The 27,231-nt window shown below is 35.5% G+C and overlaps 1 protein-coding gene across 1 annotated transcript in view; it reads left to right on the top strand.

Moving 5' to 3' along the window:
- Nucleotides 1-26,254, top strand: part of GNAI1 (G protein subunit alpha i1) — a 31,861-nt gene extending 5,607 nt beyond the window's left edge. Inside the window, exons 2-8 of the mRNA XM_050323756.1 lie at nt 12,616-12,658; nt 12,738-12,879; nt 17,359-17,516; nt 19,036-19,164; nt 21,861-21,990; nt 23,003-23,156; nt 24,108-26,254. Of these exons, the coding sequence (XP_050179713.1) occupies nt 12,616-12,658; nt 12,738-12,879; nt 17,359-17,516; nt 19,036-19,164; nt 21,861-21,990; nt 23,003-23,156; nt 24,108-24,298 (947 nt within the window). The 3' untranslated portion in view covers nt 24,299-26,254. The remainder of the gene's footprint in view (nt 1-12,615; nt 12,659-12,737; nt 12,880-17,358; nt 17,517-19,035; nt 19,165-21,860; nt 21,991-23,002; nt 23,157-24,107) is intronic.
- Nucleotides 26,255-27,231: the final 977 nt, after the last annotated feature.

Genomic DNA, 27,231 nt, shown 5'->3' with positions numbered 1-27,231 from the left:
CTCCAAGTTTTCTTTAAAACAATGTAATGATTCTTTCTATTCCCCACCCCCCCCTCCTGAAGTGGAGGCTCTGGTAAGGTACTTTTGGGTAGTCTGTCCACTCCCAGCATCAGTGGGGCTTCAAGACCACACATAAATTCTGTGATACACTATGACGTAATTACTGTCTTCCTACTTTTTTCTGGCAGTACAGTTTATTGTATCATTGTTGTGCTGATTTGACAGTTTATTGTGCTGTAGATAATATTACAAAATTCACCTAACTTCCTTTTATGGAGTTATTTTTAACTCACATCAAAAGTAGAGTTTACAGTATAGCTCCCTGCATAGTTGTGTTGGCACAACTTGAACTCGGGGCTTTGTGCTGTGGTTGGGTTGTAATGATTTATATAATCATATTGTCAGAGTGGATTGTTCTTTTGCTGCCACGTTTTACCCTTGAGTTGTTTCAGTCCTCTGAGAAGGAGAATCGAGCAGTTGGCACATCCTAAAGTCTGGCTAAATAATTTGAAACCAAACCATGTGTCTAGAGGGCATGAAATTCTGAACTCAGTTTTGTTGTCTGGCTTGATGGATATCTGCAGTGTTTCCTCCAACATGTTATCTGGCAGATGTTGTGGTACAAAACTGAAAGTAGAAAAGAGGTAAAATTTAAGATGTTCTGTTAAATGTGAAGGGTTTTTTTGTTGTTGGTTGTTTTTTGGGGTTTCTTCGTTTGTTTGTTTGTTTTCCGTGGAAACACTGCAATAAAGATCTGAACTGACTTGATAATTAACTATTAAAAGGGTTTTTTCGAAGACATGTATAGGAGAACCTGTATTACTGAAAACTTGCTATTCTAAAGTTGAGTCTTGGTCGTTGTCCAGTTTTACTGAGGTCTCCTGTTCTGTTTATTCCCCTTGTTTGCTCAGTGCTCTATTGTTACTGCAGCCTTTGTGTAAAGTACACAATAATTCACTTGGCTTCACCTGAGAGATTTTGTATCCAAAAAGTATTAAAGTTGGTAAGGTATATAGACATTAGTTGAAAAAATCAGAACTTTGAACTTCTGGGAGAAAGAAGTTTTGAGTGCACTGTTGAGAAAAATGCAGTTTTTGAAGTGGCTCAAGTTAGTGACATTTCTGAGTGGAAGAATAACTAGAATTTGACATTAGATTGTTTAGACAAAAATAAACTGTTTTTACTGAGACACTTTTGTGTACCGGGAATGTATTCTTCTGCAGTAAGAGATCTGAACTTTTTTTTTAATGCTAAACATATTTTGTTCTCCTTCTCCATTAAGTAGGAGCAGAAAAGACAAATAAGATTTCTTAATCGGGATGGGAAGTGGAGGAGTGACTTTGTAGGCTAATTACCCATGTTTGTGACTGCTCATAATCCTTTCACTGTATAGCTCTGAGAAGTATAAGAGTTGGTGACTTGGAAGATGTTTCACATAATCATGGCTTTGCCCTTGGATTTCTCAAAGCTGTGCAGCCAACTTCAGTCTCTGGAATTATCTATAGCTTGAATATGTAACAGAAGGTGAAGTATGCCATCGCAGCAAAATGGCCTAAAAATCTCCTAGTGTCACAGATACTCATATGCACCAAACCTTGATTTGAAAGTATGTTATCTCTTCAAGTCAAATTTTGCATTTCTCTTTCCTTTTGGTTTAATTGCTGGCTAGCCCTTTCCTTGAAACATTTTTTGGTGTTATTTTTAAAAATTTCTCTTGGTATAATTCTTTCAGGATCTCAACTGATGGGGTTAATTGACATAGAGCATTTAAGAACCAACTCTTTAAATAAGAGGCTTGTTAAATATGTGATAAGCAACTAAATTGCTTTCCTGGCTTTGGTAATTGAAGGGTCATTGAAGCTTTGAATAAGACCATTCCTGGTATGTTTTGGTAATAACTTGATTTATCAACTTGCTGTGTTGACTTATAGATGTATGCTTATTTGAGTGTTCTGTATTTATATTTAGAGATACATGTAAACTTCAATATTATTTGTACCTATATAAATTGGTATTGAAATTAGAAAATTTCACTTCTTGTGAAGATAGAATCAACACCATTTGAATATCCTGTGCTTCAACTTATGAAATTAACTCTACCTCATTACTTTTTCATACATGCTTTTTAGAAATGTAGTGTTGAATTTGAAGTGAGTAATATACTTAACAAAGGTACCTGATTAAATCTTCATTGAAATATAACAGTATCTAGGCAACCAGAATGGACAGGAAGTCTTTACAATCATTGCTTTAAGCAGTTTGCTTTTACAGAAGAAAACAATGTACTGGAATGAAAATTCCTGTTGAAAATGTGAAACAGGTTTATAATTCTTAATATTGTCTAGAATTTAATATGGTCTGTTTCTTGAAATAAAATACTGTTGGAATCAAATGGCTTCCTGTAATCCCATCTTTCTTTTGCAAAGTTGATAACATATTTTTATGCATTCAATTGTATGTTGTTTTGTGCATGGATGAAGCTGTTGTAGTTGTTAGGCTTGTAATACAAGTTGTCATCAATCATGGGTGTAAGGATGTTCTGAATCTCTGGGTCTTTTTTAATAGTTTCCAGTAAAACTCAAGAGGTCCTTGCCTACTTTCTAAATCTGGATTGAAATGCTGGAAATATGCAGTGGAAGTTGTCTAATAACCAGTAGGGCTATTCTAGAAGCTCTAGGTTGCTGAAAAGGAGAGTGCTCATGCAGCATCCAGCTGAATGGTTTTGCCATCTCCTTGTCACTTTTAAATGCTTAATTCTTTTTTTTACTGGTTCAGTAGTCAAACTGGCTGTCCTGTGTGGACTTTGTTTGCTGCCAGTGGTCAATTCAGCTGGTATTTCATACTGGTCTGATGAGGACCTGACTAAAATCGTGATGAGGAGTGGAGATACCATATGCAATTGGAGTACTGGAAATACATAGGTGGAAGGAAAAGTGGGTGCAGAATAGGATGCTTTCAATTTCTGCATTTGTGTGTCATGGTTCACTGTAGAATTGGATTAGGAATAACGTGACGTGTTCCCCTGCAAGGTCCAGTTGATAGAAATCTTAAACTCTCTTCAAACCCCGCTTTTTTACAACTTCTTTGCTACCATAGGAGATAGTGCCAATCTGCCTTAAGGAGTGTACTGACTGGAAGTTAGAGGTAGGAGTTTGTTTTCATTCCAAAACCAGATAGTGTTGGACCTGTGCTTCCTCATGCTCTTCTATTTTACAGGTTGTAGGCTTGACTAGGAAGAATCCTCTTCTGCTTAGCATTTGGTGAATAATGAAAGATGGTAATGGGCAAGAAGTACAACTGCCAGCTCAGTGTGCAAACAGTAGAGAGGAGAATGGAGACAACAGTAAAGATGTACTAACATTATAAATAGAATACAGTATAAACATTGTATCAGAACGCAGTTTTAAAACTTGCTGTGACTGGAGTTATGGGTCTTACCATAGAAATTGGGAGTAAATCAGACAGTTGTCTTGAGTATTTGTAGATTTTATTTTTTAAATGTTATTTTGAATACTTGTTGATTTCACACTTACCACTGATGTTCTATACAAAGGTGGAATGAAAATAAATTGCTAAATCTCAGTGAAGTGCTCTCTGTATTCCTCATTCATTAAATATTTCTTGAAGCATTTTGAAAGTCGATTTCTCAGTTGTATGCAGATTAAGTTACTGATCCTTAATAAATCGGGTAAACTCTTAGAAAAACTATTTTATACTTTCTAAAGCATATAATGCTTAAGCATAAAACCCTTGAAGACACTGACAGGGATTCCTTCTGATATGCTTTAGTGCTTCAGTGTTTGGTAGCAAAGGCTGTCATCTAATTCCTGGATGAGAGACTATTTAGGTTATTTTCTCTATCTACTGCTCTGGAACATGTTTGGGGTTAGGTTGTATCAGGCTTTGACTACATACTTGTTTGAGGCCAACAGACTGCTGTTTATGTATATATGTATTTATGTCTTATTTCTTGCTTCTGGGATTATTGTGTGCAACTGCCTGTTTGAAGGGGTTGGAATTTTTGCATGCTTCAGTTTTCTCAGTTTGAGGCTGGTTAAATACAAATTTAACTACAACAACCAAAAAAAACCAGTTTGTTGTTTTTTGTGTTTATTTGTTGGTTTTGTTTTGTTTTTTATTTTTTTAAGTATTGTTAACCACCAGTAATATTCTGCTTGAGGATAGTTTTGTGTGCAAAATGAATGTGCATGTAACAAAAGAATATGGTTGACTATACACATGAATTTTCTTTCTTGCTTCAAATGCAGATAGTTCTGAAAGTGTTTGCATTTGAAAAAGGTTGTTCTAGGTATCTAAGGTCTTTTTACATTTTAATCCCTGTCACTTTAAATACATACAATTTTTTGGTGGAGTTGGAGACATGGGAGAGAATTTAGGTCAACTATCAGTGTGCTTATTCTTCTGATTTTTGTGGATCTTAGTCCTTGAGCTACAAAGTGAAAAAACTGTTAAGTGTGGATGAATACTGAAAATTTATGTGAACTGAAGTTTATTTCTCTGTTTCTACAATAATGGGACAATTTTTAGTGTAATTGCACTTGTCCTGGTATAAACTTTGACAGTACCCATTTATTGCATTTGCAAAGAATGCGTTGGTGTTACGTGACAAGTAGAGCTTTGAATAAAATCAGCGGAGATTTACATGAGAGATCATTTTCCTGTTTTGATAGAAATGCACGCTCTACTTTCTGATTGTTCCAGCTCTTTGTACAGTTACATAGTAATATGAGGTAGCAGGACAGTAAGTTCTCTCACAATTGTAGATAACACAACAGTAGTGTTGTTCTGAATTGCAGGCGGAGACTGCAATGAAAATATGCTGTTAATTCCGAGTTCCTTTGTTGTATCTCTCCACCAGAAAAACCTGCATAAAGTATGCCTCTGTTGCGGTGGGGAATTTTTTATAAAGCATTTTCGATTGCAATGAAAGATAGCCTGCTTAGTAAGTTCTCTCTGGTATCTCAGTTGCTGAACCTGCGTTCTTTGCACATCTTGGTTATAGCTCACTGAACAGTAAAAGGCCATGAGGGCCAACCACACTGTCAAGAGCAATGTCAGGGCACTCTGAATTTCTAGAGGTTTATTGGCTATATACTTGGAGGTCTGGATGAGGCATGCTGTACCCTGTTGGCAGAAATCAACAGTAACTGTTGATAAACATTGTAAGACTAAAGGAGGTACTTCTTTCTGTTGGAGCACTCAGCGTTTGTCTCCTGGAGTGAAGTCATACAATATCCACTCAAACTGTTCTAGAAGGTCTTTAATTATGTTCTTTCATAGCATGATCTCAAATTATGCACTGATTATTTCTGAGCATACCAGTATGTGTGGAAGAAGGGAACTGCTTTAATTTTTTTTTTAAGTAACAAATTTAAATCTTAGCTTTGTAGAGGAAATAATTTATTTACTATATTGAAGTTCCATTTGAAACACTAATAAGGTTTTGGGCTTTGAATTTTGAGGAGATTCCCAAGTCTTTTAGAGTACAGTAGTGTGGATGCTGGCCTTTGATACGTTTAAGTAGTCAACTGCTAATCTTATCAAGCTGTTGTCAACATTGACATGTTAGATAAACCTGGACCCACAAATGTTTAGCTGCTGGTGGTGTGACACAGTTGTCAGGCAGCAAGCATGATTGCTAACTAGTTTTCATCTCTAAATGTGCGTTAGTTCCCATACTTAATTTCTGGCATAAGTAAGAGGTTTATTTCCAAACCTTCGAGTCTCAGCTTGTCACAGCCCTGCTGGGTTTGGCACTTCACACAAAGGAAGCTACGCCTATATCTTAATTGAAATAAAAAGTACAATGGCACTGTCCCTGGGAAAGTCAGTGACACTGGTGTTTAAGAGATCTCTGGTACATTCTGAACAGATTATCTTTTTAAAGTAGCTTCAATTCCAAGGTACCACATTTCCTTTTGAATGTTTTGCAGAGTTTCTGAAATATGACACTTGGTATTGTACTGTTGCTCTCCTTTAGAGTGAGACAAGTGCACAACAGGGTTATGGTATAAGTGATGCGCATAATGATAAAAGGGCTCCTGTGTAGCAGGAGCAGCAACTAGTAATTTGAAACAGCTGAGGAGTATAGGAACAGTTTTGAAGAGCTAGATAGAATTTGTGTTCAAAAGCTGCATGCATTTAATTTTGTGTGCTACATGAAATTGCACATAACAAGTTATGCTAAGGTGTCTGCATTTCACATGATTGAATCCTAAACAAAGAGAACATTTCATAAACCTTTCGTCCTCAAAAGCACTAATTGAAAATTTCAAGTAGCACAAAACTCAGTTCATACTTTTAAAGATAAAAAGGTGAATAGCAGTTACCTTAAGGTTTGCAAAATGCAGTCTCTCATTTCATCATAATGAAATTTTATTTTTTTAGAATTCCTTGAACTCCAGAGGTTATACTGAATATAAACCCATAATTTCTCCTTGTTGTTTAAATGCTGAACTAATCGATACTGTCTTTATCACTTGCTTATGTGTTTGCTATAGTAACAGCCTAGATAATTAATAAACTCAGAGCAGTCTATTAGATGTGTAGACCTCAATAAACACATAGGATGCTACCATGAGATAGTGCATAATTACTTCTTGAGATAGCATTTTATTTTAACAGTTTTGTTAAATGATGTCTTATATTTAATATTTACTATTTTATTGTGTACTATTTGGTTAAAACATCTACTAGGAGAGACACTGAAGACCTAAGAATGAAATAATTAGTTGTAATCAGTTATTGATTTGTTAGGGAATTTACAAAAGTGATAGTGTCTTATTGGTGTAAATGGTGCTGCTTCTGTAGGACTAAGACAGCATGCAACTATTGAAACCTTGAGAATTATCTCAGATCTTTTATCTGAGTCAGTCTGTAATTTTAGAATATGTCACTTCCCTGGTTTGAACCAGTGATGTAATCTGGGATTCACACTCTATTACTCCATGGCTACGTTACTGAAACATTTTCTTCCACATACTATTCATACAGATTCTTAATTTGCTCAAAGTTTCCTGGCGCATTCAAATTCCAGTAGCTATGGAAATTCCAAGACTAATGCCACCCTAGAAGTAACGAGTACTATCCAATTTTGGTTGACTATATGAAAACAGCAGGGAAGGGGAAAAGGAACATAAAGTACCAGGGTCAGCAGCTGCCCCAGAATTAAAAGAATGCAGGATGGTGGTAGATAAGAAGGGTTACTGCTGGATGGCTTCAAAAAGGGGGAGTGGGAACACAGGGCAAAATAAAAAAATTCGGGGAGATAGAGCAATGTGGGTGCTGGTATCAGACAACGTTTTGTTTAGTGCTCTGTCTGATGTATGTTGTATCAACAAGTTTCCACTGTGGTTTCCTGTCCCAGCATTGATATGTTTTGGGTATAGTAACACTGATTAACAACTTGCATTCTAATTTATATCTCGTGTCTGCTAATGTGTCATGAGGTGATACATTTAGGAGATTATACTTCCAAGTGATCTTCCAAGCTACAAAGCTGTATGCTTTTGTAAGAGATTACTAACCCCACAGCAGAAAGAGTAGAAATCAGTGGACATTTTGCTTTTCTGTGACCAGTGACAACTGAGGAACAGGCACCATTCAGCTTGTGCCTACTACTATGAAACTCCAGTATCTGACAGAATTGGATAGGAGAGTTGTGGGGCGAGAACTTTACAGGAGGTGAATCCAAAAATTTACGAGTCAATGTGTTTTATTTTAAATTCCGCATGTGTCTGTGCAAAGTTAGTTTGGTCTAAGTGTCCTGTTCTACAAGCTGAAAAGTTGGCAAGCATCTTTAGAAGGTTTTGTATTAATTACTCTTGTCCATACTTGATCTCTCTTCTGACAACATACAGGGCTGTTCTACTTGTTTGTGGGTTCTGTTCCTTTGTCTGACTTAGTTGGTATTTCAAAGCCAACCCATTCTTTCTCTAACTCTAATCTTTTTTTCCTCAAGAAAAATTGTATCTATAGGGTTTTTCCTGTGTTAGTGTTACAAGGAGTATATTTATGCTAATAGAAACTGTTGTACTTGAGGGTTGCTTTCCTCCAAAGAGGGATACTGTGAACTTGAAAGTTTCCTTTGTTTTTACTTCGGTACTTGATTGTTTCCTTCAGTAACCAATTAGCGAATGTGTCACACGTTAGAAATGTAACTATTAAGATCTCACCATTTACAAGCAGCAGTTTCTGTGCCTGAGTGCATAAAACATTTGTTCCAGAAATTTGTAGTTCTGGAATGCTTGCTATGTAGGCAGTGTGTGGGATAATAAATCATGAGACACTCTGAGTGGTTTAAAGTGACATTTTTGCTGATCTGTTAATTTTAATCAAATTATTTAACAATTCTTTTTAAACACAGGTTTGCTCCATTTGAAAAGTAAAAGAATATTCAATCTATCTAAGATGGTGTTTGCTACGATTTCGTAGTAATGAGTCATAGGGTGATAAAATCATTTACGTTGGAAAAGAACCTTCAGATCGAGTCCAACTCTTTTTAAGGTTTTTTCTGTAACTGGCCGAATCACAGCCTGTAGAACCAAATACTGCTTTAGCTTTTCCTTAAATTTATTTGAACTTTACTAGTCTTACTTGGTTCCTTCAGAGGGCTATGTGCGAGGCTGATCTGTTAAATAGTTTTCTGATTGGTTTCTTTGAACATGAAGATGCTTTGATTTTTCTATTTCCAAAGCTGAAAATTGGCTTTGAAAGAAAAAATCTAATACCAGCTTAACCCCTCCTTATTCAGATTCCCTTAGCTGTGGATGGTACGGTTGGGTCAGTCACAGGCCTGGGTTTATTTGCTGGCTCTGAATTCACCAAGGGCTGTTGGAACTCAGGCTGGATCCAAGTAAAAGACTGCTTTGAATAGCCCAATACTAACTGTGAAATACTGACATGTGAAGGTACTAAACTTTAATGCAGAAGACCCTTCAGATTATAGCAGGATCTATGGGGAAAACATGAAATTATGCTGATTAACTTGGATGTGCCTTGCTTCCACACTTTGTCAGTTTCCATAATGAAGCATAAGGATCTACCTGCTTTCTGGCAAGCAGGTGTAGTAAGAGTATTAAGTTTAGTTCAAGTTATATTCTTATGAACTATGTGAACAAAAGTTTTAAAATTCTTCACTTTAAATTAGATTTTCATAGGATGTGTTGCCTTTTTTTTTTTTGAGAAGCACATGAAGCACATAGTGTGCAAGAGAAAGGAAAATATTTGTCAGCTATTAAAACTTTTTTTAATGTGTAGACCTAACAGTTAATTTAGACCATCATTTAAAACTAAACAAACAAAAAAATAACTCACTATTCTTTTAAATTCAGAACTGATGTGCTGCCCTTCTTCTAGTCTGAGCAGAACTGTCATGTCTTTTTATTAATATTTTTGTTATACATAAATAGTAACAGAACCTGTAAGACTGTTCATATTATTGACAGTAGTGATACTGAAATCAAGTATCACACATAACTAGCAAGCAATAAATAACATCCCTTACTAGATGATTGAGGAATATACACTCAAGTCAGTCTAAATTTGGGTAGGGTTTGGTTGTGACAATACAGCCAGCTCTGACATTTTATATGCAGCTGTCACATGTAATATTTAATACTGCTTGCTCCTGTCTAAAGCTTTCTAAAACAGAGTTAGTTCTCATTTGGCTGTATAGACAATTTATTTATGCTGAGATAAAGGAGGAAGTGTTAGAAGTACATCTGTTAGAAAATCTGGCAAAACTCTGCATTCAGGAGTGCAAAAATAATGAATTGCCTTTCAGTATGGGATACTTACACTTCAGTAAGGTGTAATTTTCCTATATACTTTGCAAAGATGATTAGGAAAGCTGCAGGCATTTCAGTGTGCAAGTAAAGGAAAAACCCAAACCAAACACAATTGTTTCTGTTTTCCATTAAATAATGTAGGGGAATGCACCTTCCAGAAACTCACTGTTGATGATGGGTGCTCTATAAAAAATGACTTAATAGTCCTTCATATGTATTATGAGTGTTTGTGGCTATGTTACTGACAGGGCTTTTATGATAATTCTAGGTATTTGGTACGTGTGAACGCTGACACTCATATCTGACTCAGAAAAAATTAACTAGAAAGTGTATGACAAAAAGGATTTCATTTTTATACTGTAACTAGCCCTGACACTGGCCTGCTTGGTTAGTCAAACGTGACAAATTTTTAACAGAAAGAGCACTTTACAAGGTTATATAAATTAAATGCTGTAGTATATTTTTTAATATCCCCAAAACTGCTGCTGAATGCAGAGGAATATACTGTATTCAAATTATTTGAATAAAAATATTAATGCAAAGCAAATTATAGTAATTTCGTTAACAAAGCTAATCTTTGAACTTTTGTCACTTATTTGTGCTTAAGTGCATGATTAGCTATTTTGAGACTGAGTGTTAATTTGGTTTATAAATACTTCAGGTGTCTGAATAACGAATGACTTTTGTATTGATGTCTCTGATTTCTGTTTATATCAATGTATTTCTGTGGCAGCTCAGCATCTGAGAACTATTGCTACTCTACAAAGAAACTTGCAGATTTACAAAAAAAAATAAGTTTTTTGCTTGGGCATTAGCTAATGATGGCATTAGGCAATCTTAGATGGATGTGACAGGCCTTCCCTATTCCTTAGCTATTCAGCTCTGAGCTCACCAGCTCCTCGTGATGGCAGTGCTCATTGTGCAATGTTGGAGGAAGTGAAGCCACATCAGTGGCAGTGCTGGGGAGGAGGTGGGACATCTTTTGGCAGTCAGTCTTAAATTGGCTTGAGTCTGTCCTGAATTACATATTTGGTTCAGTAGGAGGAACATCCCAAAAGCATCACTGTACAGTAGATACAAGTACAGAATACTGATATACTGGCATGAAATAATGTATGTTAGAAGAAACCCTACAAGTCATCTCGTTAAGCCCTTGGCTCAAAGCCAAGCTAATGTTGAAATAGATAAGGTTGCTCAGAGCCTTGGCCAGTTGAATCTTGTAGGTCTCCAAGGCTGAATTTCTACTTCCTCCATGTGCAGGACAATCTCTTCCATGGGAATAGGTCCCCTGCACGTCTCCTCCTTCCCCCCTTATATCCCTGTGAAACTGTGAGTGCTGCAGGTTCTTGATTGCCTCACATCTCTTTGTTATGTGTGTGTAATGTGTAACAAATTCACTTCTGCTTTAAGCTGTCGTAAGCAAGTTTTATGGAGTGGATAGCAGCTGTGCACACATCCAACCTTCTTCCCAGTCTTTCTAGGATTAAAAAACTCCTTTCCTTGTAGCTTTTCCTGGAATGCCATGTGCATCAACCTTCTAAACAACTAAGTGACCTTCTACTGGTTTTTGTCTAGTTTATCAGTATCTCATTTACTGGCTGCTGAGGGGGAGAACTAGATACAGTACTCGATGCAGCATAATAAATGCTGACTGCTGGGGAAGAACAGCTTCTTTTGACCTGTCTGCAGTTTTGCCAGTGCAGCCGTGAAAGCAAGGGTCAACCCAAACACCCACACAGCTGTGTGATAACCCTCCTCTCCCTTGGGATAAATTCAAAATAGAAGGAAGGCAAGAAGACTGATGGATCAAGATAATGATGTTTTAATAGGAAAAGCCAGAGCTTGCACACACTAGCAGAGCAAAAAGAAGAATTAATTCCCTTCTTCCCACTGGGAGGCAGGTATTGGGCCACTTCCTGGAAAGCAGGGCCTTGGCATGCATAATGATTGTGTGGACAGAATTGTACAAGTGTTTACGTTGGAAAAGGCCAACTCTTAACTCAACCCTGCCAATTTTCTACTTAACCCCAAGTGCCACATCTACAGAGTTTTTAAATACCTCTGGGGATGATGACTCCACCACAGCTGTAAGAGTTTCATACATCTTTAGAGAGAGAAACAAGACCAAAGATACATTGTTGAGACAGCAAAAACTACATTTCCCCCCCCACCCCCGTCTGTAGACAGAGAGACTAATTGTATTTGTAAACTTTGTACTTTAACATAGCATGCTCTTTTTTTTTTTTTTTTTTTTTTAATTTCTTAAGCACTAAGAATGGTATCAGGAGGACTGACAAACCTTATGCCATCTGTTCTAACAAGAAGTAGGTTGGCTGTGTTGGTTTATTCATGCAAGGGTCAAAAGAGGGTTATAAGGACTAGAGCCCTGAAGAGTTTTAAGATGTTCATTTGCAACACTGAAGACTGTTAATATGTGAAGAACTTATAAAGGAGGACTTTGTTTAGGTTTTGATTAAAAAGGCAGCTAGAGGAACTGAGCTTCAGACCCCTTTGAAGTGGAGTGACTGATCATCTGTTTACATTAGAAACAGCAGCAGACTGCATAAAGATTATGTTCACTTCTATAAGAAGAAAAGACATTTTAGAACTGAATGATTTGATCTTAAAATGGCTTGATTTTGGAACTTCCACCTTAAGATGGATTTTTATATTAAAAATCAATTTGTAATGTGTCCTTTTACCTATTGAAAGTTTTTATATTGGTTAGACATTTGAAGTGTAGAAACTAAATATGTTTTCAAAGATTACTAAAAGTCTAATGAATTTTCACGCATTTATTTTTCAGGAGCTGGTGAATCAGGAAAAAGCACAATTGTCAAACAGATGAAGTAAGTATGGTAAAATACTATGACAGAGAAATATTTCTCTTTGTCTGAACAGAGAATTTATTATTTTCTTCTTCCGTAGGATTATCCATGAGGCTGGTTATTCAGAAGAAGAATGTAAACAGTACAAAGCTGTTGTCTACAGTAACACCATTCAGTCCATTATTGCTATCATTAGAGCCATGGGGAGGTTGAAGATAGACTTTGGTGATCCAATCAGGGCTGTGAGTATTGAAGTACAGACACCTGAAATATCCATGCTGTCTCCTGAAAAAATCTTTTGATATCCAGAAGTCTCCTTTGTACGATACAAAATCTGATTGAAAACTTTACATGGCAAAGTGACCTGTGGAGCAATCAGCATTGGATTGATTCACAACAGCTGTTTGTTTTAGATACAATTTTCCAAATTCTGTCCAAATTTGGAGAACTAAACATCCGAGTCTTAGGGAACTTTTCAAAAACATTTAACTGTGCAGTTTGTATGGATTTGTGGGCTGCTGCATTCTGCAGGCCATTGCAGTTAGACATGTTCACATTCCTTAAAAAACACAGCTGAAATATGGAGGCATGTACCTACTGTCTGAACATCTCTATTAGTTATAGGCACAGCAATGCCTGAAACTTTTCCAACCTCTGAACTGAATCCTGTCATACGGATTTCCAGTGTTGAGGACTTCATTTTACTCAAAGCAGAGACATGGGCACAGACCTGATGTTGTATCCCATGTTTTTCATTATACCAATCTTGGGATTTTTCCCTGGAAATGAGACCTTTTTCTAAACTTTTCTTCACCTTTTCCAACTTATTTCATCTTATGTCTCACATACAAACCTCTGATAGGTTTATTTGCCATTCCACCTATTTGAAGCTGGTCTGTAGAATTGATATCTCCAGTCCTACCCCTGTGCTCTTACCTGTGGTGACCTTGATTATACCCACATCTGGTCAGGTGGTGAGATGCTCAGAATATTTCTGTGAAATGCTCAGCTTAGGTGTTTTTACTTGTTCTCTTGTTGCAGGACTGAGTACAGTCTGTGCTGCAGTGCTGAAATTGATCCTCAAAGCTGTTAGTTTAAATAGTTAAACTTAGTTCAGGATGTGTGCTTTTATCTCCTTTCCACAGAAATCAATGTTAGAACATGGAATGCTCACCCATAAAGGTTTTGATGCAGGAACTTGTCATGTTGTGACTGTCCTCCAGGAAAAAATGGAGGAAGGGTTTTGCTGTTCATGTATTGAAATAAGTATGTAAGGTAGTCAGAAGGATATTTTGACTTAAGTTCTTTCTGTCACATTAAGGTGGAATTACAGTTTGGAAGGAGAGGAGGGCCTTTAAGAAACAGTGTGCAAATTCTTCATTCACAACAGTCTTGTGTTCATTTTATTGATTGCTTGAAAAGCAAAATTTATAAACGTTCAAGAGTATTCCTTCAGTAATCTTGTGAAATGCAGTATGTATGGTTGTCATAAGGAAGACAAACATTCAGGAGATTACGTATAGTGAGTCATAAAGGCGTATCTGAAGTCTAAATCTGATTGGCAGTTAGCCAATTATAGCCATTTTTGTTATGTACATGTGTTGATCGTGTCTCTTCAGTTGTAAACATAACTAGGAAAAGCTTCATTTTCATTGGTTATTCCTCTCTGCATTTGCTCTCATGTTTGCTGTAGTCTGCCCTTAAGACCCAAGTTTTCCAGGGCAGCAAGAATATCTCAGTGCTTGTTAGTTTGGTATTTGTGCAGTGGAGTTCTCTCTGGAGTCTGGCAGTTAATGTTGCAAAGAGGCAGATGGTAGACTTATGTTGCTAAATACATAGTAAGAGAAAACGGAGGAGGAGTAAATTTAGGTGTTAGCAGATAAAATGACTAACAAGAAGATTTTGAGGGCTATGTTATATATGATGTCAGTTTGAAGTCATCTGAGTTTCTCGACTTCAGAGAGCTATATAAATGATGAGGCAAACTTCTGTCAGGAATAATCTTAAAATAACCATCCATCCCTTTGCACTTAGTCAAGTCATGGTGGTCCAAATTCTTTTTTTTTTTTTCAGAACTTCACTACTGTGGAACGTTAGAACTAGATTCCTGCCATTTGTTAAGCCAGAAATGGAAAAAGTAATACAGAGATTCTGTTGTATGTCAGTCTCACTTAAAAAAAAAAAAAAAAAAAAAAAAAGTATATTTATACCTCAGTTATTCTATTTTGTTTTGGAAAAAAAAAGCTTGAAATTGTAACTCCTGGGGCAAAGTATTACAGATTATTTTGGTTGAATTTCTGAGGGATTTCCTCTAAATGCAATAAGTCTGTTTGGAAAATAATATACTCTTATTTTTGTCGTAGGACTAATGGTAAAGCAGTGAGTTGAACGTTTTCTTTTTTCAAGTTATTGAGTCAAGGGAACACAGGTTACACCAGCAGCTTCAGTAAGGGTCAGTCTGGAGTCTGGTGTATCTTTGTGTCACAGGACAGTACTTAAGTTAAAACTGTGTTTTTAGAGACATTTAGTGAATGTGCTTCAAAGGGATTGTGGAGCACTTTCTGAATGTGAGATTTACTGTAATTCGAGAGATGATTAAATTAGGTTTTTTACATTACCTCATTTATGAAATCTGGTATAAAATGAGTGATACCTAGAGAGGAAGCTGCCCCATTCAAGTTAAAGATATTAAAGAAAAAATATCTAGCATTGGTTAATAATGAAAGTAGGACTTGATCCTTGCATACTACCTCTCTTGTGATGTCTGTGGTAGTTGCCATCTTTAGCAAAAGGAGTACAAGCATAACAGAGACCATTTCTTAATGTTTGGGCTTTTTAAGAGCTAGAATCATCTCTCTTGTTTCACCTTCCCTTTCCCATCTTGCCTCTTTGAGAGCATTTAGAGATGAAAGCTATATGAAACAGTAAATTTTGTATGTTTGAAAGTCAGACCATGATAGGCATAAAATGACATCATCTTTTGTGACAAAATTGGCTGTCAGTTTCTAAGCTGTTTCCATCATATGTTTTATATATTGTTTCTTCAAGGTCTGCTGCTTCTGTGAGTTGTAGGTTCTTGCCTTTGCATCCAGAACATGCAAGACCAAAATTATCATTCAGGTTTCTTTTATGCAGGCATATTGCTCAGATTACAGTCCCTGAGATCTGACTTCTGACAACCCTTTGATCTTTAGGGCTCTGGCTTTTGTACGTAATTATTATTGCAATCCATTGAGTTTTTATTATTTGTCCACAATTTGTCCTGTCTATGTACAGTAATTAGTATTTTTGCTTAACAAATATTCTTTTAGATTTCCACCTACTCTAGCTTCGAAAAGACACTTTCAACTATACATCAGATACCTGTTCTTCATATATGTACTTGCACATATATATGTTTAAATCTCTTCAAGTTTGCCTTGAGTTGACTGAACTGTAAGCTTTGTGTTTTCAGCCTGTGAAATTCAGTATTGCTCAATGTATCTGTAAACAATTTTTCTGTTAGCTTGCATAAGCTTTGATTATTTAAGTCTGCAGTGGACAATATCTTTAGAACAATCACTGCTTAATGTGCTTATCCTGAAATTTTTTTTCCCACAGCTTAGTGTTTAAACAGCAAAGCAATAGATTTTTCTACAGATTTGCACCTGTGTCTTCACTTACTGTTTTGTGGGAATAACCTTATGTGTTGCTTTTTTAAATCCTCCTCTTTCTTGAAATACTTTCAGTTCCCAGCTGATGTGTCCAAGTCTCTCCCTTTCTCCTTTCCAAGTTCATTGTTCTCTTTCTTTTAATTACTGAGCAAAGAGTACACGCTGTGGGTAGTAGTGACAAGCCTTGAGTGTGATGATTTTTCTACCTGATGTACCTTGGCATTAGATCACATACTGCTAATAAACAAGGTCAAGCAGCTCCCCACAGCAGGGTATTAATGTAGATCTTCCCTCTACCCAGCTGCTGTCTTTTTCCCAGTGCCTTACAATTCTAACATTAAGTTTCTTTGCTCAGTCAAAATTGGATGAAGGTTCTAAACTGGTCAAATTCTGTTAAAGGGGAATGGTGGATTTACGTCCTGTATTCCCGAGCCTCACTCTCAAAGCCCGTCATTATAAATAGTTTTAAAATCCAGCATTTGCTCTTAAAAATCTTGATGTTTGTTTGATATTGTTTTAACAAGAAAATTTGGTCTCTGTAGAATAATTAGAGGTGATGAATATTTGTATCTTCCTGATGCACAATTTGGGAAGTGATTTTGTCACTTTCAAAGCTGTTTTTTTGAAGCTTAAGTGTTTAATATGTTATCTTTAGTTAATCAATATGCATCTGCACTTCTGAAGGGTCTAGTCTGCAATGTAAGCATTTTGTCCAGTATGTGGTATTTGATGAGCAAATATGGTTAACTTTAGGCTTGAGCAGGAGCGCAAAATATGTTCCTACTCCTGTTTATGAAAACCTATTCAACTTATAAACTGATCAGAAGAAACTTCATCAGCAATGACAAATTTTTAGCATTGAAACACTTTGCTTTGTTGAAAAATGAGGGAATTGATATCCTGTGGAGAACACTAAAACCAATTGTTTATTTTCCTTTTTTTTTTTGTTTGGTTACATTCACATTTACTAGGTTAAGTAACTCATTTACTGAATATAGTTCTAAGGTGATAATACATGTGTTGTATTTCTCAATATCTGTCTCTGCACTCTCTGTTTACATCCTAAAGGATGATGCTCGTCAACTCTTTGTGTTGGCTGGAGCAGCAGAAGAAGGGTTTATGACTGCAGAGCTTGCTGGAGTTATCAAGAGACTGTGGAAAGACAGTGGAGTTCAAGCTTGTTTCAACAGATCTCGAGAGTATCAGCTTAATGACTCTGCTGCCTAGTAAGTACTGTGTGACAGACAAGATTTTCTTGGCCTTCTAAGTAGTAGTTAAAGAAGTGTGTCATCTTTTGACAAATTCCACTACCATGCAGATGGAAACCACAGAAGTATCTGGATAGAGATACTGTCTGCTTGGGTCAAAATGCTACAACTGGGCTTCAAGGTTGGAAAGGAAGAGGTGTGGTATAATGATGAACTTGTCATGTTCTGACCAGGTGTTTCACCCTCTTAAAGAAGACAAAAATTGCTTTAAGGTGCTTAAGTAGCATTTTTAATACAAAAGCATGACTCAAATACCTTTTCAGTATCTGAACGTGTCCAGAAAACTTGATCTGAATTTGTATTACCAAGGATACTACTTTCATGTTCATAATAGAGTTTCTCCTATAATTCAACATTCCTGCATTTTCTTTGTTGATTAATGGTCTCTATTAGAAATGTGTTGAGCAAAGGTAACAATCAGGATGCATCTTTTATGCTAAGGCACTTCAGTAAAAAAAGAAAATAATAAGGAACTAAGGGTGGCAGAAATAAGACTGTGTGGCAGCAAGTAATGGTAAGTCAGTCAAGGGAAGAGTCCACCAAGGGAGAGGTAAGATGGTAAAGAATGGCATAGCTGTGTCACTGCTTATAGTGCAATTTTTTTAAAACTTTATAATTCTGAAGTAACTTGTAGTGTTTGAAGTTATTTCTCACTTTCTTGTATGAAGTTTATTCAATATGGAGCACTTTGTTTGGAGATGAAATTACTCTCCTCTGGTTCCCTCCTGTGTTCTGTTTTGTTGCTTTAGATATCTCTACCTCGAGTTTCATAAGAAAACTGTTCTTTCAGCCATACAGTTGTATCCTTAAAATTGCTAACTTATTACACAGAAAATAGAATGTAATGCCTTCCCTAGTTACTATGGGAACATCAAAGTAAGCACAAGTAAGATTTGTGTGGTTTTTAGAAGCACTGGTCTTGGCCTACATTGCTAGAATTTTGGCAATGAAAGCATACTATTGTAAAAAATATGTGTAATTAGAAATTCTCAATAGAAAGTTAATTGTTATGTATAAGGCATTTTCCTAAACACATTAATTCTGGCCAAAACACTGAGTTGTTCTTTTCATACCTCTTATCAAATCCAGAGTAATTTGGGACTTCGTTTACAGTTCAAAGTAACTGGTAGTTCATTAGGTTACAAAGATGAAGGTGTTCTTCTAATTAGTGCGAACAACAGTGATGTACGTGGAACCGTGTCTGCATTTTGGGATTTCCAGTTTGTAGTGCAATAAATTGCATAAATTTTCTTTCATCTGGAATGAAATGTCTTTGTGTTTCTAAAGCTTATTTTGAAAAAAACTTGGAAATTTTAGTGAATAACGTGTCTAGATTTTTTTGTCTTATGTCAGAGAAATTAATTTTATAAAATTCAAGCACAACATAATGAATGGACCTAGGACTTCTCTAATTCTTTGTAATTATTTTGTTACTATTTTATGAATAACTGAAAGCAGTATTTATTTTTATCTTTAGTTATTTGAACGACTTGGACAGGATAGCACAAACCAGCTACATTCCAACTCAACAGGACGTTCTCAGGACTAGAGTGAAAACCACAGGAATAGTGGAAACTCACTTTACTTTCAAAGATCTTCATTTTAAGTATGTAAATCTTGCAGCATGATTATCTGTCTGTTACAGTTTCTGTAGTTCCTCTAGAATATAGCTTTCAATGGTGTAATTTAACAAATTTGTCTAACCACAGGTTTGATTATTTTCCCCTCCATTTCTTTAAAAATAAAAAAAATTTCCTCATGCTGGACTCAATTTTCTGAGGGGATATAATAGTTCTTGGAATTTCAGTAAATGTTTTGGTTTATTGGAAGCATTTTGTAAAGATGTTTTTTATGTAAATTAAATCTATTCATCCCCCAGCCTGTACTGACATCAGAGTTTTCCCCAGTCCAGGTGCACCATCCATGGTGAAAGCATCAGAATAGTCTACCTCCTACTGGTGAGGAAGAATGAGAAGAATACTCAGTAAAACACACATTATATTACATGAAATCACATTTAGACTATGCAGAAATTGTTGTCAGCATGTCTATATAATATATATTTTTAGTATCTTTACAGAAAATATTTCTTTTTCATGGAAATGTGTATCAAATACTGTAATAGGGATGCTTTAGAACCATCAATGCTGTGGAAGTATGTTGTTTCCTTGTTTTAGGGTTTAAGTGTACAAAATCTGTATTAATCCATAAAACAATAGCTGATGAATGGGAATGTATCTCTTGAAAACTTGAGGAGAGTAGCCTCAGCCAAGCCTGAAGAGAGGTCTTTGGTATTCTGAGGAGCATCTTCGTCTTCTCACTCACTTTCTAATGCTTCTTGTTCAGCTCCCTATTGTAGATGGGTCCCGACTGTACTGATTATCAGGGCTGTTACAGGGACCATGGGATTATGCTTCTGTAAAATGTGTAACTTTGAGACAGGCCTGTGGAAGTATTTAGCTGTAATGTTGTACATTTAAACACCTGTACCTGTGCTGTAGGAGACAGGCTTAATGAGTTATTGGAAGGGCTGGAAATGTACTCTGACATAACATTGAAAAGAACTTCTGGGATGAACCAAAGGCATGAAAGGCTTGATTATTGTAAGGCAAGGGTACATAAACACGACTAGCTGTGCAATATCAATTTCTTTCATTATCTTTTCTTTCCCGTTCTTCTGTGTGCATATAGATTCTTTGAGGCTGAGCCTCAATTCAGCCTTCTCTATAAAGTGCTTAGCATAACTTTGGTTATTGATTCAATCCAAAAAGCAAATAGCTTGTCTTCATCCTGTTTCTATAGACTATTCCAGAAGTTGAGTCTGATGATTTACTAGTTTTGTCTTCAAAGAACACCTTTTTTTTTTTTTTTTTTAAAGAAATGTTAATTCTTATGGAAATTTAGCTCTTAGTATAAAGTTAAAAACATAACATTAGAATGACACAAGTAAGAAGTAAAATTTAAGGTATTAATTATTAAGGTATACAGGTACAAAATATCTTCCTAGGGTTACAGCCATCACTGATTATTTGAGAAGTATGAGTAAGTGGCTGCCTTGCATTTTTATAGGGCAATATCCAAAGGCTTCCTCTCAAAGATATCTCTGAAGGCAAGGAACACTTCTAAGGAATCTTTTTTCCATTTTTAAATTCTAACATGAATAATCTTTCAAGGCTTTTTTAACACAGCATTATCCCAATGTAGAACATTAAATGGGCAATGAGCATCGTCACACCGTAGTGTACCCACATAGAAGACCTTATTATAGGTTACGAAGTTTCTGACAGTTTTTGATGAAAAAGGGGCTTTGTTTTACTTCTAATCTGTTTCCCTCTCTACTTATTTTCACTGTGTTTTTTCAAATTAAAATGTAGCAACTTGGAACACTTGATTTCTAAAAATAACTAATTAAAACCCTTCAATTGCAATTTACCTACTTGTGTAGTACACTAACATTAAATTGGTAAGGTTTTGTCCATGTGCTCCACCCTTGCAGTCTTACAGCTCAGGGAAAAACAGGAAAGGGGGATAATAAAAAATACAAGTCAGTTTTAGTATACCTGTCATATGTGAGACTTAATTACATTTCAAAAAAATGCGTTTATTAGAGGGAAAATGAGGGTTGTTTTTACTCTGTACCCCTTTTTTTGTCTTTTAAAATAATTTTGAAAATAAATGAAACATCTCTTAAAAAAATCCCATTTAAACATGGCCAATCGAAGAATGGATTTAAGTTGTAATTTGATTTAGAAGAGAGGTGCTGAATGTCACCAGAATTTAGAGTTGAGATCTAATATTTATTTTCTACACATTTAACTTTGTTTTAATATTCAGAATACGAAAACATCAATAATGAAGTCAGTGTTGCCTGTATTCAACTTCCTTAGTTCTGCATTATTTCCAAGTACTGAAAGACACCACTCTTTTCTTAAAGAATCTTACATTGTTGATCAGTATCTTTTATTAATTTAGACCTTTTAGTAAAGCTAACTCTTTATATTTTTATTTTTATAGATTACATTTAACTTTATTATTAAATATAATATTGTAAATAATTAGTCTTGTTTAGCTTTCATCTCATACCTCATCATGTTCTCTAAAATGTATAGGAAGGCTTTTAAGGCTTTATTAAAATTGGTGTTTTTACTGAGAAAAATAGTAATAAATGTTGCAGAGTTTTATGTCCTTTTTAAAATGTTGTGCTAAGACTTACACGTCTGATGCTTTCAGATACTATTGGTTAATATTCAGAAAGCTAGAAATTCCAAAGTTCATTCCCTTCTTTGTGCTTCTGTTTTGCAGAATGTTTGATGTTGGAGGCCAAAGATCAGAGCGGAAGAAGTGGATTCATTGTTTTGAGGGTGTTACAGCAATTATTTTTTGTGTGGCACTAAGTGATTATGACTTGGTCTTGGCTGAAGATGAGGAAATGGCAAGTACTGCAATGTAGAAGAAGGGAACAGTTGTTGGATAGAAGCTAAATAAGTTTGGAAGGAAAGCTATAAATATGTCTTTTGCAGCATTACTGCTTTATAAGATGTATGGTTTGTGCAAGAGGTCTCAGAAATGGTGATAGAATTCATGCCTTCAGGTTTCAAAGTACTTTCTCATATTCTCAGAAGGAATACTAAGAGACAAGTATTCTTTGCAGCTGTGCTTTCATGTTTTAAAGGATGCATAAATTAATGAGGATGCATTGTCAGTAATAGACATTTGAGTCTCTTTAGGGATGCTAGAAGTACATAGTACTTCTTTCTTGACTTATCTGTATCTATACCGTGTTTTGTTTTTCCTTCCTTCCTCAGTCTTCAGTTTTTGTTTCTTTCGAAATGTGTTTCTCTGATCTCAGTTGCAGACATTTTTCTCTTCCTTCTCCCTTCCACCCCCCTCTACTCCTTTCTCTTCTTTCAAGGGTTTAGTCCTTCCATGTCACTGCGCACAGCATGCATTTTACTGTCTGAGTGGTCTGAAGTGATGCTTGTGTATTGTGTGTGAATCATTAACAGACTTTTGTGCTCTTCCTCGTGTTCTGCAACTTCCTATAAAATATAATTTGGGGAGGAAAGAGAAATAAGAAAACCTTCCAAGTCAAATGTAGTTCAAGAAGTCATAGCTAGTATCCTGCTACTTAAATGACTGAAACTTGACCAAAGTACTTACATGTTGGATAATTTGTCTACAGAGTTAAGAATTATGGTAAGAGGTAAAAAACATGCTAAATTTGGAAATGAGATAAAGTAGTTACTTAAACCCTGCTGGTAGAAGTGGTCTTTGCAGTGATCTTGGTCACTCTGTATTTCCCTGTGGAAAAGTGTGATTTTGTTTGCTAAAAACTTAGTTTTGTAAATTACATAGTTGATTTGTAACCAATCAAAAATACAGATCCTGATTTTACTACTGAACTCTGATGAAATACAAACAGATGTGTTTTTTTCCAATTACAGAATCGGATGCACGAAAGCATGAAATTGTTTGACAGTATCTGCAACAATAAATGGTTCACAGACACTTCTATTATTCTATTCCTGAACAAGAAGGATCTTTTTGAAGAAAAAATCAAAAGAAGTCCTCTCACTATTTGCTACCCTGAATATGCAGGTATTAGAGGGCGGTGCAGGTGTCAAGTTGGTTTGGGTTTTTTGGTGGGTTTGTTTTGTTTTGTTTTGTTTTATTTTGTTTTTTGGTTTTAGTTAAATTACCTAGTTTTTGATGGACAAATCCTGAGCTGAATAACTCCATCTAAAATATTTATGTGAAATGAAGTTTAGGATGGGGGATTGTTTTTATGAATCACAAGTAAGATAGGGCTAGGTCTTTTTAACCATGTGAAATAATGCTGGTCCACTGATAACATGTACATGTTACTGCTTCAACTCTTCAGCCTAATTTATATAACCCATTCTTATTTCTGATGTTCTTTTGTTTTTGTACTTAGATATAAGTAGGAAACCCTGAGGACACATGAGAGTTTTAGTTGAACAGGGAGTGTACATACATTTTGAAGTAGGTGGCTTATTCAGGAAATACAAAGCAAAAGAGGATGAATTAATTTGAACAAGTCATAGCCTTTTTATGTATTGTTTTCATTGTAACATCAAACTCTGGTACAGAAAATAGAATATAGAAAATGTTGGAGGTAAGAAGCTTGGGAGAACTGTGTATACTAAATATCTCTAATTGTGTCTGGGAAAAACCCAAACCTTTTAAAAACAAAAAAATTGAAATCAATTAATGTGAATTAAGGAAACAAAATATCCTAATCTAGGGAACACTGATGGGTCAGTAATGACTTCTGCCATGTCCTCTGCCAGTGAAGTAAATGGAAAGACTTCCTGCAGCTGGAATTGAATACTTAGTTTTTATTCTTACAGATGTATCCAAAAGGTTTCCTTCAAGGTTTTTTAATGGATGTTTAAGCAATGGCTGTGAAATTACTCCCCTTCAGTGTTAGGTTAATAGTTTCCAAGAACCACTCCCTTCAAAGATACAATATGCATGTTGCTCTTTTTCAGTTTAAAATCTGCTTACTGAGCAATTTTTTTCTTCTAGGGTCAAACACTTACGAAGAAGCAGCTGCATACATTCAGTGTCAGTTTGAGGATCTGAACAAGAGAAAAGACACAAAGGAAATCTACACTCACTTCACGTGTGCCACAGACACAAAAAATGTGCAGTTTGTTTTTGATGCTGTAACTGATGTCATTATTAAAAATAACCTTAAAGACTGTGGCCTCTTCTGAGAACAGACAAGAGGTGGTTAAATGGTAAATGACATGTCTGAAAACAGGACTTAGGCATTTGGAATATGCCCATGCTGTGTAAAACCTGCATAGATATACTTAATTCTCTTTTTATTTTTAGGTTTGGAGATCAACTTCGCACAATTCTAATCTGATTCTTTTCAAGGTGAAAGAAGTACAAAATACATTGTGCTGAATGATAGATCAGTACTGTACTTGCCTGTTTTAACAGCTTTATTTATGTTTGTCTTGTAAATTTAAGTAATTAGTTAACACTGAGATGTCAGTTGGTTGTATGTAAACTTACAATTGTAGTAATGTATTTGTATAAACGTTGAATGGAATATTTTAGTAAGTTGATGTCCTTTGAAACATTCCTCTAAAATTTCCATGTTTTCTGAAGATAGTCTTAGAGGAAGGAGACAGACACTTTTTGCCTTGAAATTATTTAAACATCTTGTAAAATTAAATTTTCTTTTCGTCTTAAGGGTGCATGCTGCCTTATTCTTTAGTTTTGTTAGTAATACTGTATATGGCGTTTGCTTTTTTGATATTTAAACAACCTCATACATCGGCTCAGACTTAAAGAAACATAAATAAAACTTGTTTTTTGCCTTAAGTTTTGAAAAAAATCTTTTTATAAATTCAAGATAAATGCAAAGATTATTTTAAAATTTAAATGAAATTCACATTTTATGAAATCTGGGCTTGCAGTCTTTGCAGTGGAAATGTGGCAACATTGGGAAATTGAAGTTTAAGGTTCAGCTATCAAAAAAGGTGATGGAAATGCAAAAAGGAAGTTGTTAAAGCTAGTCATATCAATAAAACATTTTTTTGAAGTTGTGGTCTTTACTCAGTGGAGTTAATGGAAAAATTACCTTTGGTGTTTTTTAAATAGATGGTTAGCAAAGGCTGGACTTCAGAGTAATGTTTTTTTCTCCTTACTTAAGAATTAAATTCATGTTCTTCTTAAACATTTTGCTATTTTCTGATAATAAAACTAGTTTGATAATTTAATAACTATAGAAATACTGGGTTCTCCCACAAAACATGGCAAAGTGGCTTCACAGATTTCAATGATTTCCTGTTGCATATAATAAGATTCCTCAGTATTTTGAATAGGGTGTTTAAGTAACTTAGAAGTGCTGATCCTTTAATTTCCTCTTTAATTATAATTAAAGTCTCACAGTTTCTTATAGTAATAGGTTAAAGAATATGATTTTCTTCTGGTTATGCTTTCAGTATGTGATTTGCTACCTTAGTTATGTATCATCCATTGCCTTATGGATAGTGCCAAAACTGATTTTTTTTTTTAATACAGATTTAAAAAGGAGTAAGCTTCTAATTGTAAATAAGTTGATGGTTGTCTTAAATGTCTGTCATCTAGAAAATACAAACCTACCAAACTTGGAAATACAATTTTCTATAATTGTTAAAATATTTCAGGCAGCTACAGTACACCATAAGTTCTTTGAGAAGTAAATAAGTCTTGGAACCTGTGGCTATTTTTCTATATCATATTAGCATTTATGTTCTTAGAAGTGTTCAAAATATTTAAGTCTGTGTTCTGTTGTTTAATTTTTGATTGTGTCTGTGTTTTAGTTAGGCTTCAGCTTGAGTAAAACTTACCTGCACTTCTCATTCTTTAATGTTTCCTTTTTTAGGTACAGATTTGCTAAAATGTGTTTCAAATGTAAGATTAGAAAGGAGGTAGCTTAATGCTGGAGGTTGTTAAATATATTGATATATTATGAGCTCTTTCAGCAGTTATGGTAAGCAATCTGTATATCCTGGGCTGCTTTTAATTGTGCTTTACAGTTCTGGATATGATTTTAAATCTCACTGAACTACTTTGTGGAATTGTATTTTCACCTACGTTCAAGTTGGTTTTTGTACTTAATGTAAAACAAAAATTGGGATTAATCAAATTAAATAAATTAAATTTTGTGCCTTGCTTGAAAGAAATGTTTTTCATTAAATGTGCTGATGGAAATCTTTTTGCATCCATCCTGTGGAGGTAGCTAGGGAGTAAACATGAGAAGATAGGAAGTCCAAAAGTAAATTCAAAAACTTTATGCTAGAAACAAGAAAATAAAAATGAGAATAAATCATGTTTATTTATTACTTAATATATTTCCCCTACTATTGTCCCAACACCTTCAGTTGAAGAATTTTTGGAATTTCATAACTAGTGCTTTCTGAAGTATTTGCATCTTAATACAGAACAAAATTGTGCAATAATATTGCTTGCTAGTCCAGACAGAAAATCTTGGTTTTTCTGACCTGATGGGTGGCCAGCAGGTGTTTCCTTGTAGATGTGCTGCACTGGTTGATCAATCTTTGTCCAGAGATGAAAGCTGTCAGCCAAGGCCACTGCTCTAGGAAAAGCTACAAGAGGATTTGCATTCTGTTGTGGGGGGAGCCACACACTTAGTTTTCACTGCAGCTTCAATAAGGCTCCACTCCATCTCTGTTCCATCAGGAGCATCCTTCTCTGTCAGAGCCCTGCAGAAAACTGGGGAAATGCTGCAGGTGCACCGCTGGCTGAGAAGGACAGTCTTGTCCCTGAGCCACCATTCTCTTCCCGTTCCCTATTCCTCTCATTTCTTCATGCAGGGTTCAGGCAAGCTGCTTTTTCTTGCCTTACACAAGAAAGCTCCCTCTTCTAGCTCAGATATTCCCTCAGGCTATCATAAATATTGTAAATTTAGTATATGTAAAAAATCAGAGCTTTATGGAGGCTTCTCCAGCTCCTGTGATCTTGTGCACATCTGTGGTTGAAGTCTCTCAGTAAAATGCAGCTGTCTTAAAAAAAAAAGTTATTTTTAAGGAGCTTAACATTGTGGAAGGATGGTTTGAAAAATTTGCTATTTGACTTCATGATGCTACCTACTGAATTAGAAGGAAACTTGAGGTTAAATGTTTAATTACCT

Source organism: Myiozetetes cayanensis, unplaced genomic scaffold (genome assembly GCF_022539395.1).
Source record: "Myiozetetes cayanensis isolate MyiCay16 unplaced genomic scaffold, myiCay2020 scf3, whole genome shotgun sequence".
NCBI classification, from domain to species: Eukaryota; Metazoa; Chordata; class Aves; order Passeriformes; family Tyrannidae; genus Myiozetetes; species Myiozetetes cayanensis.
The sequence above is the reverse complement of the archived record's forward strand: the minus strand, read 5'-3'. Positions and strand labels throughout refer to the sequence as shown.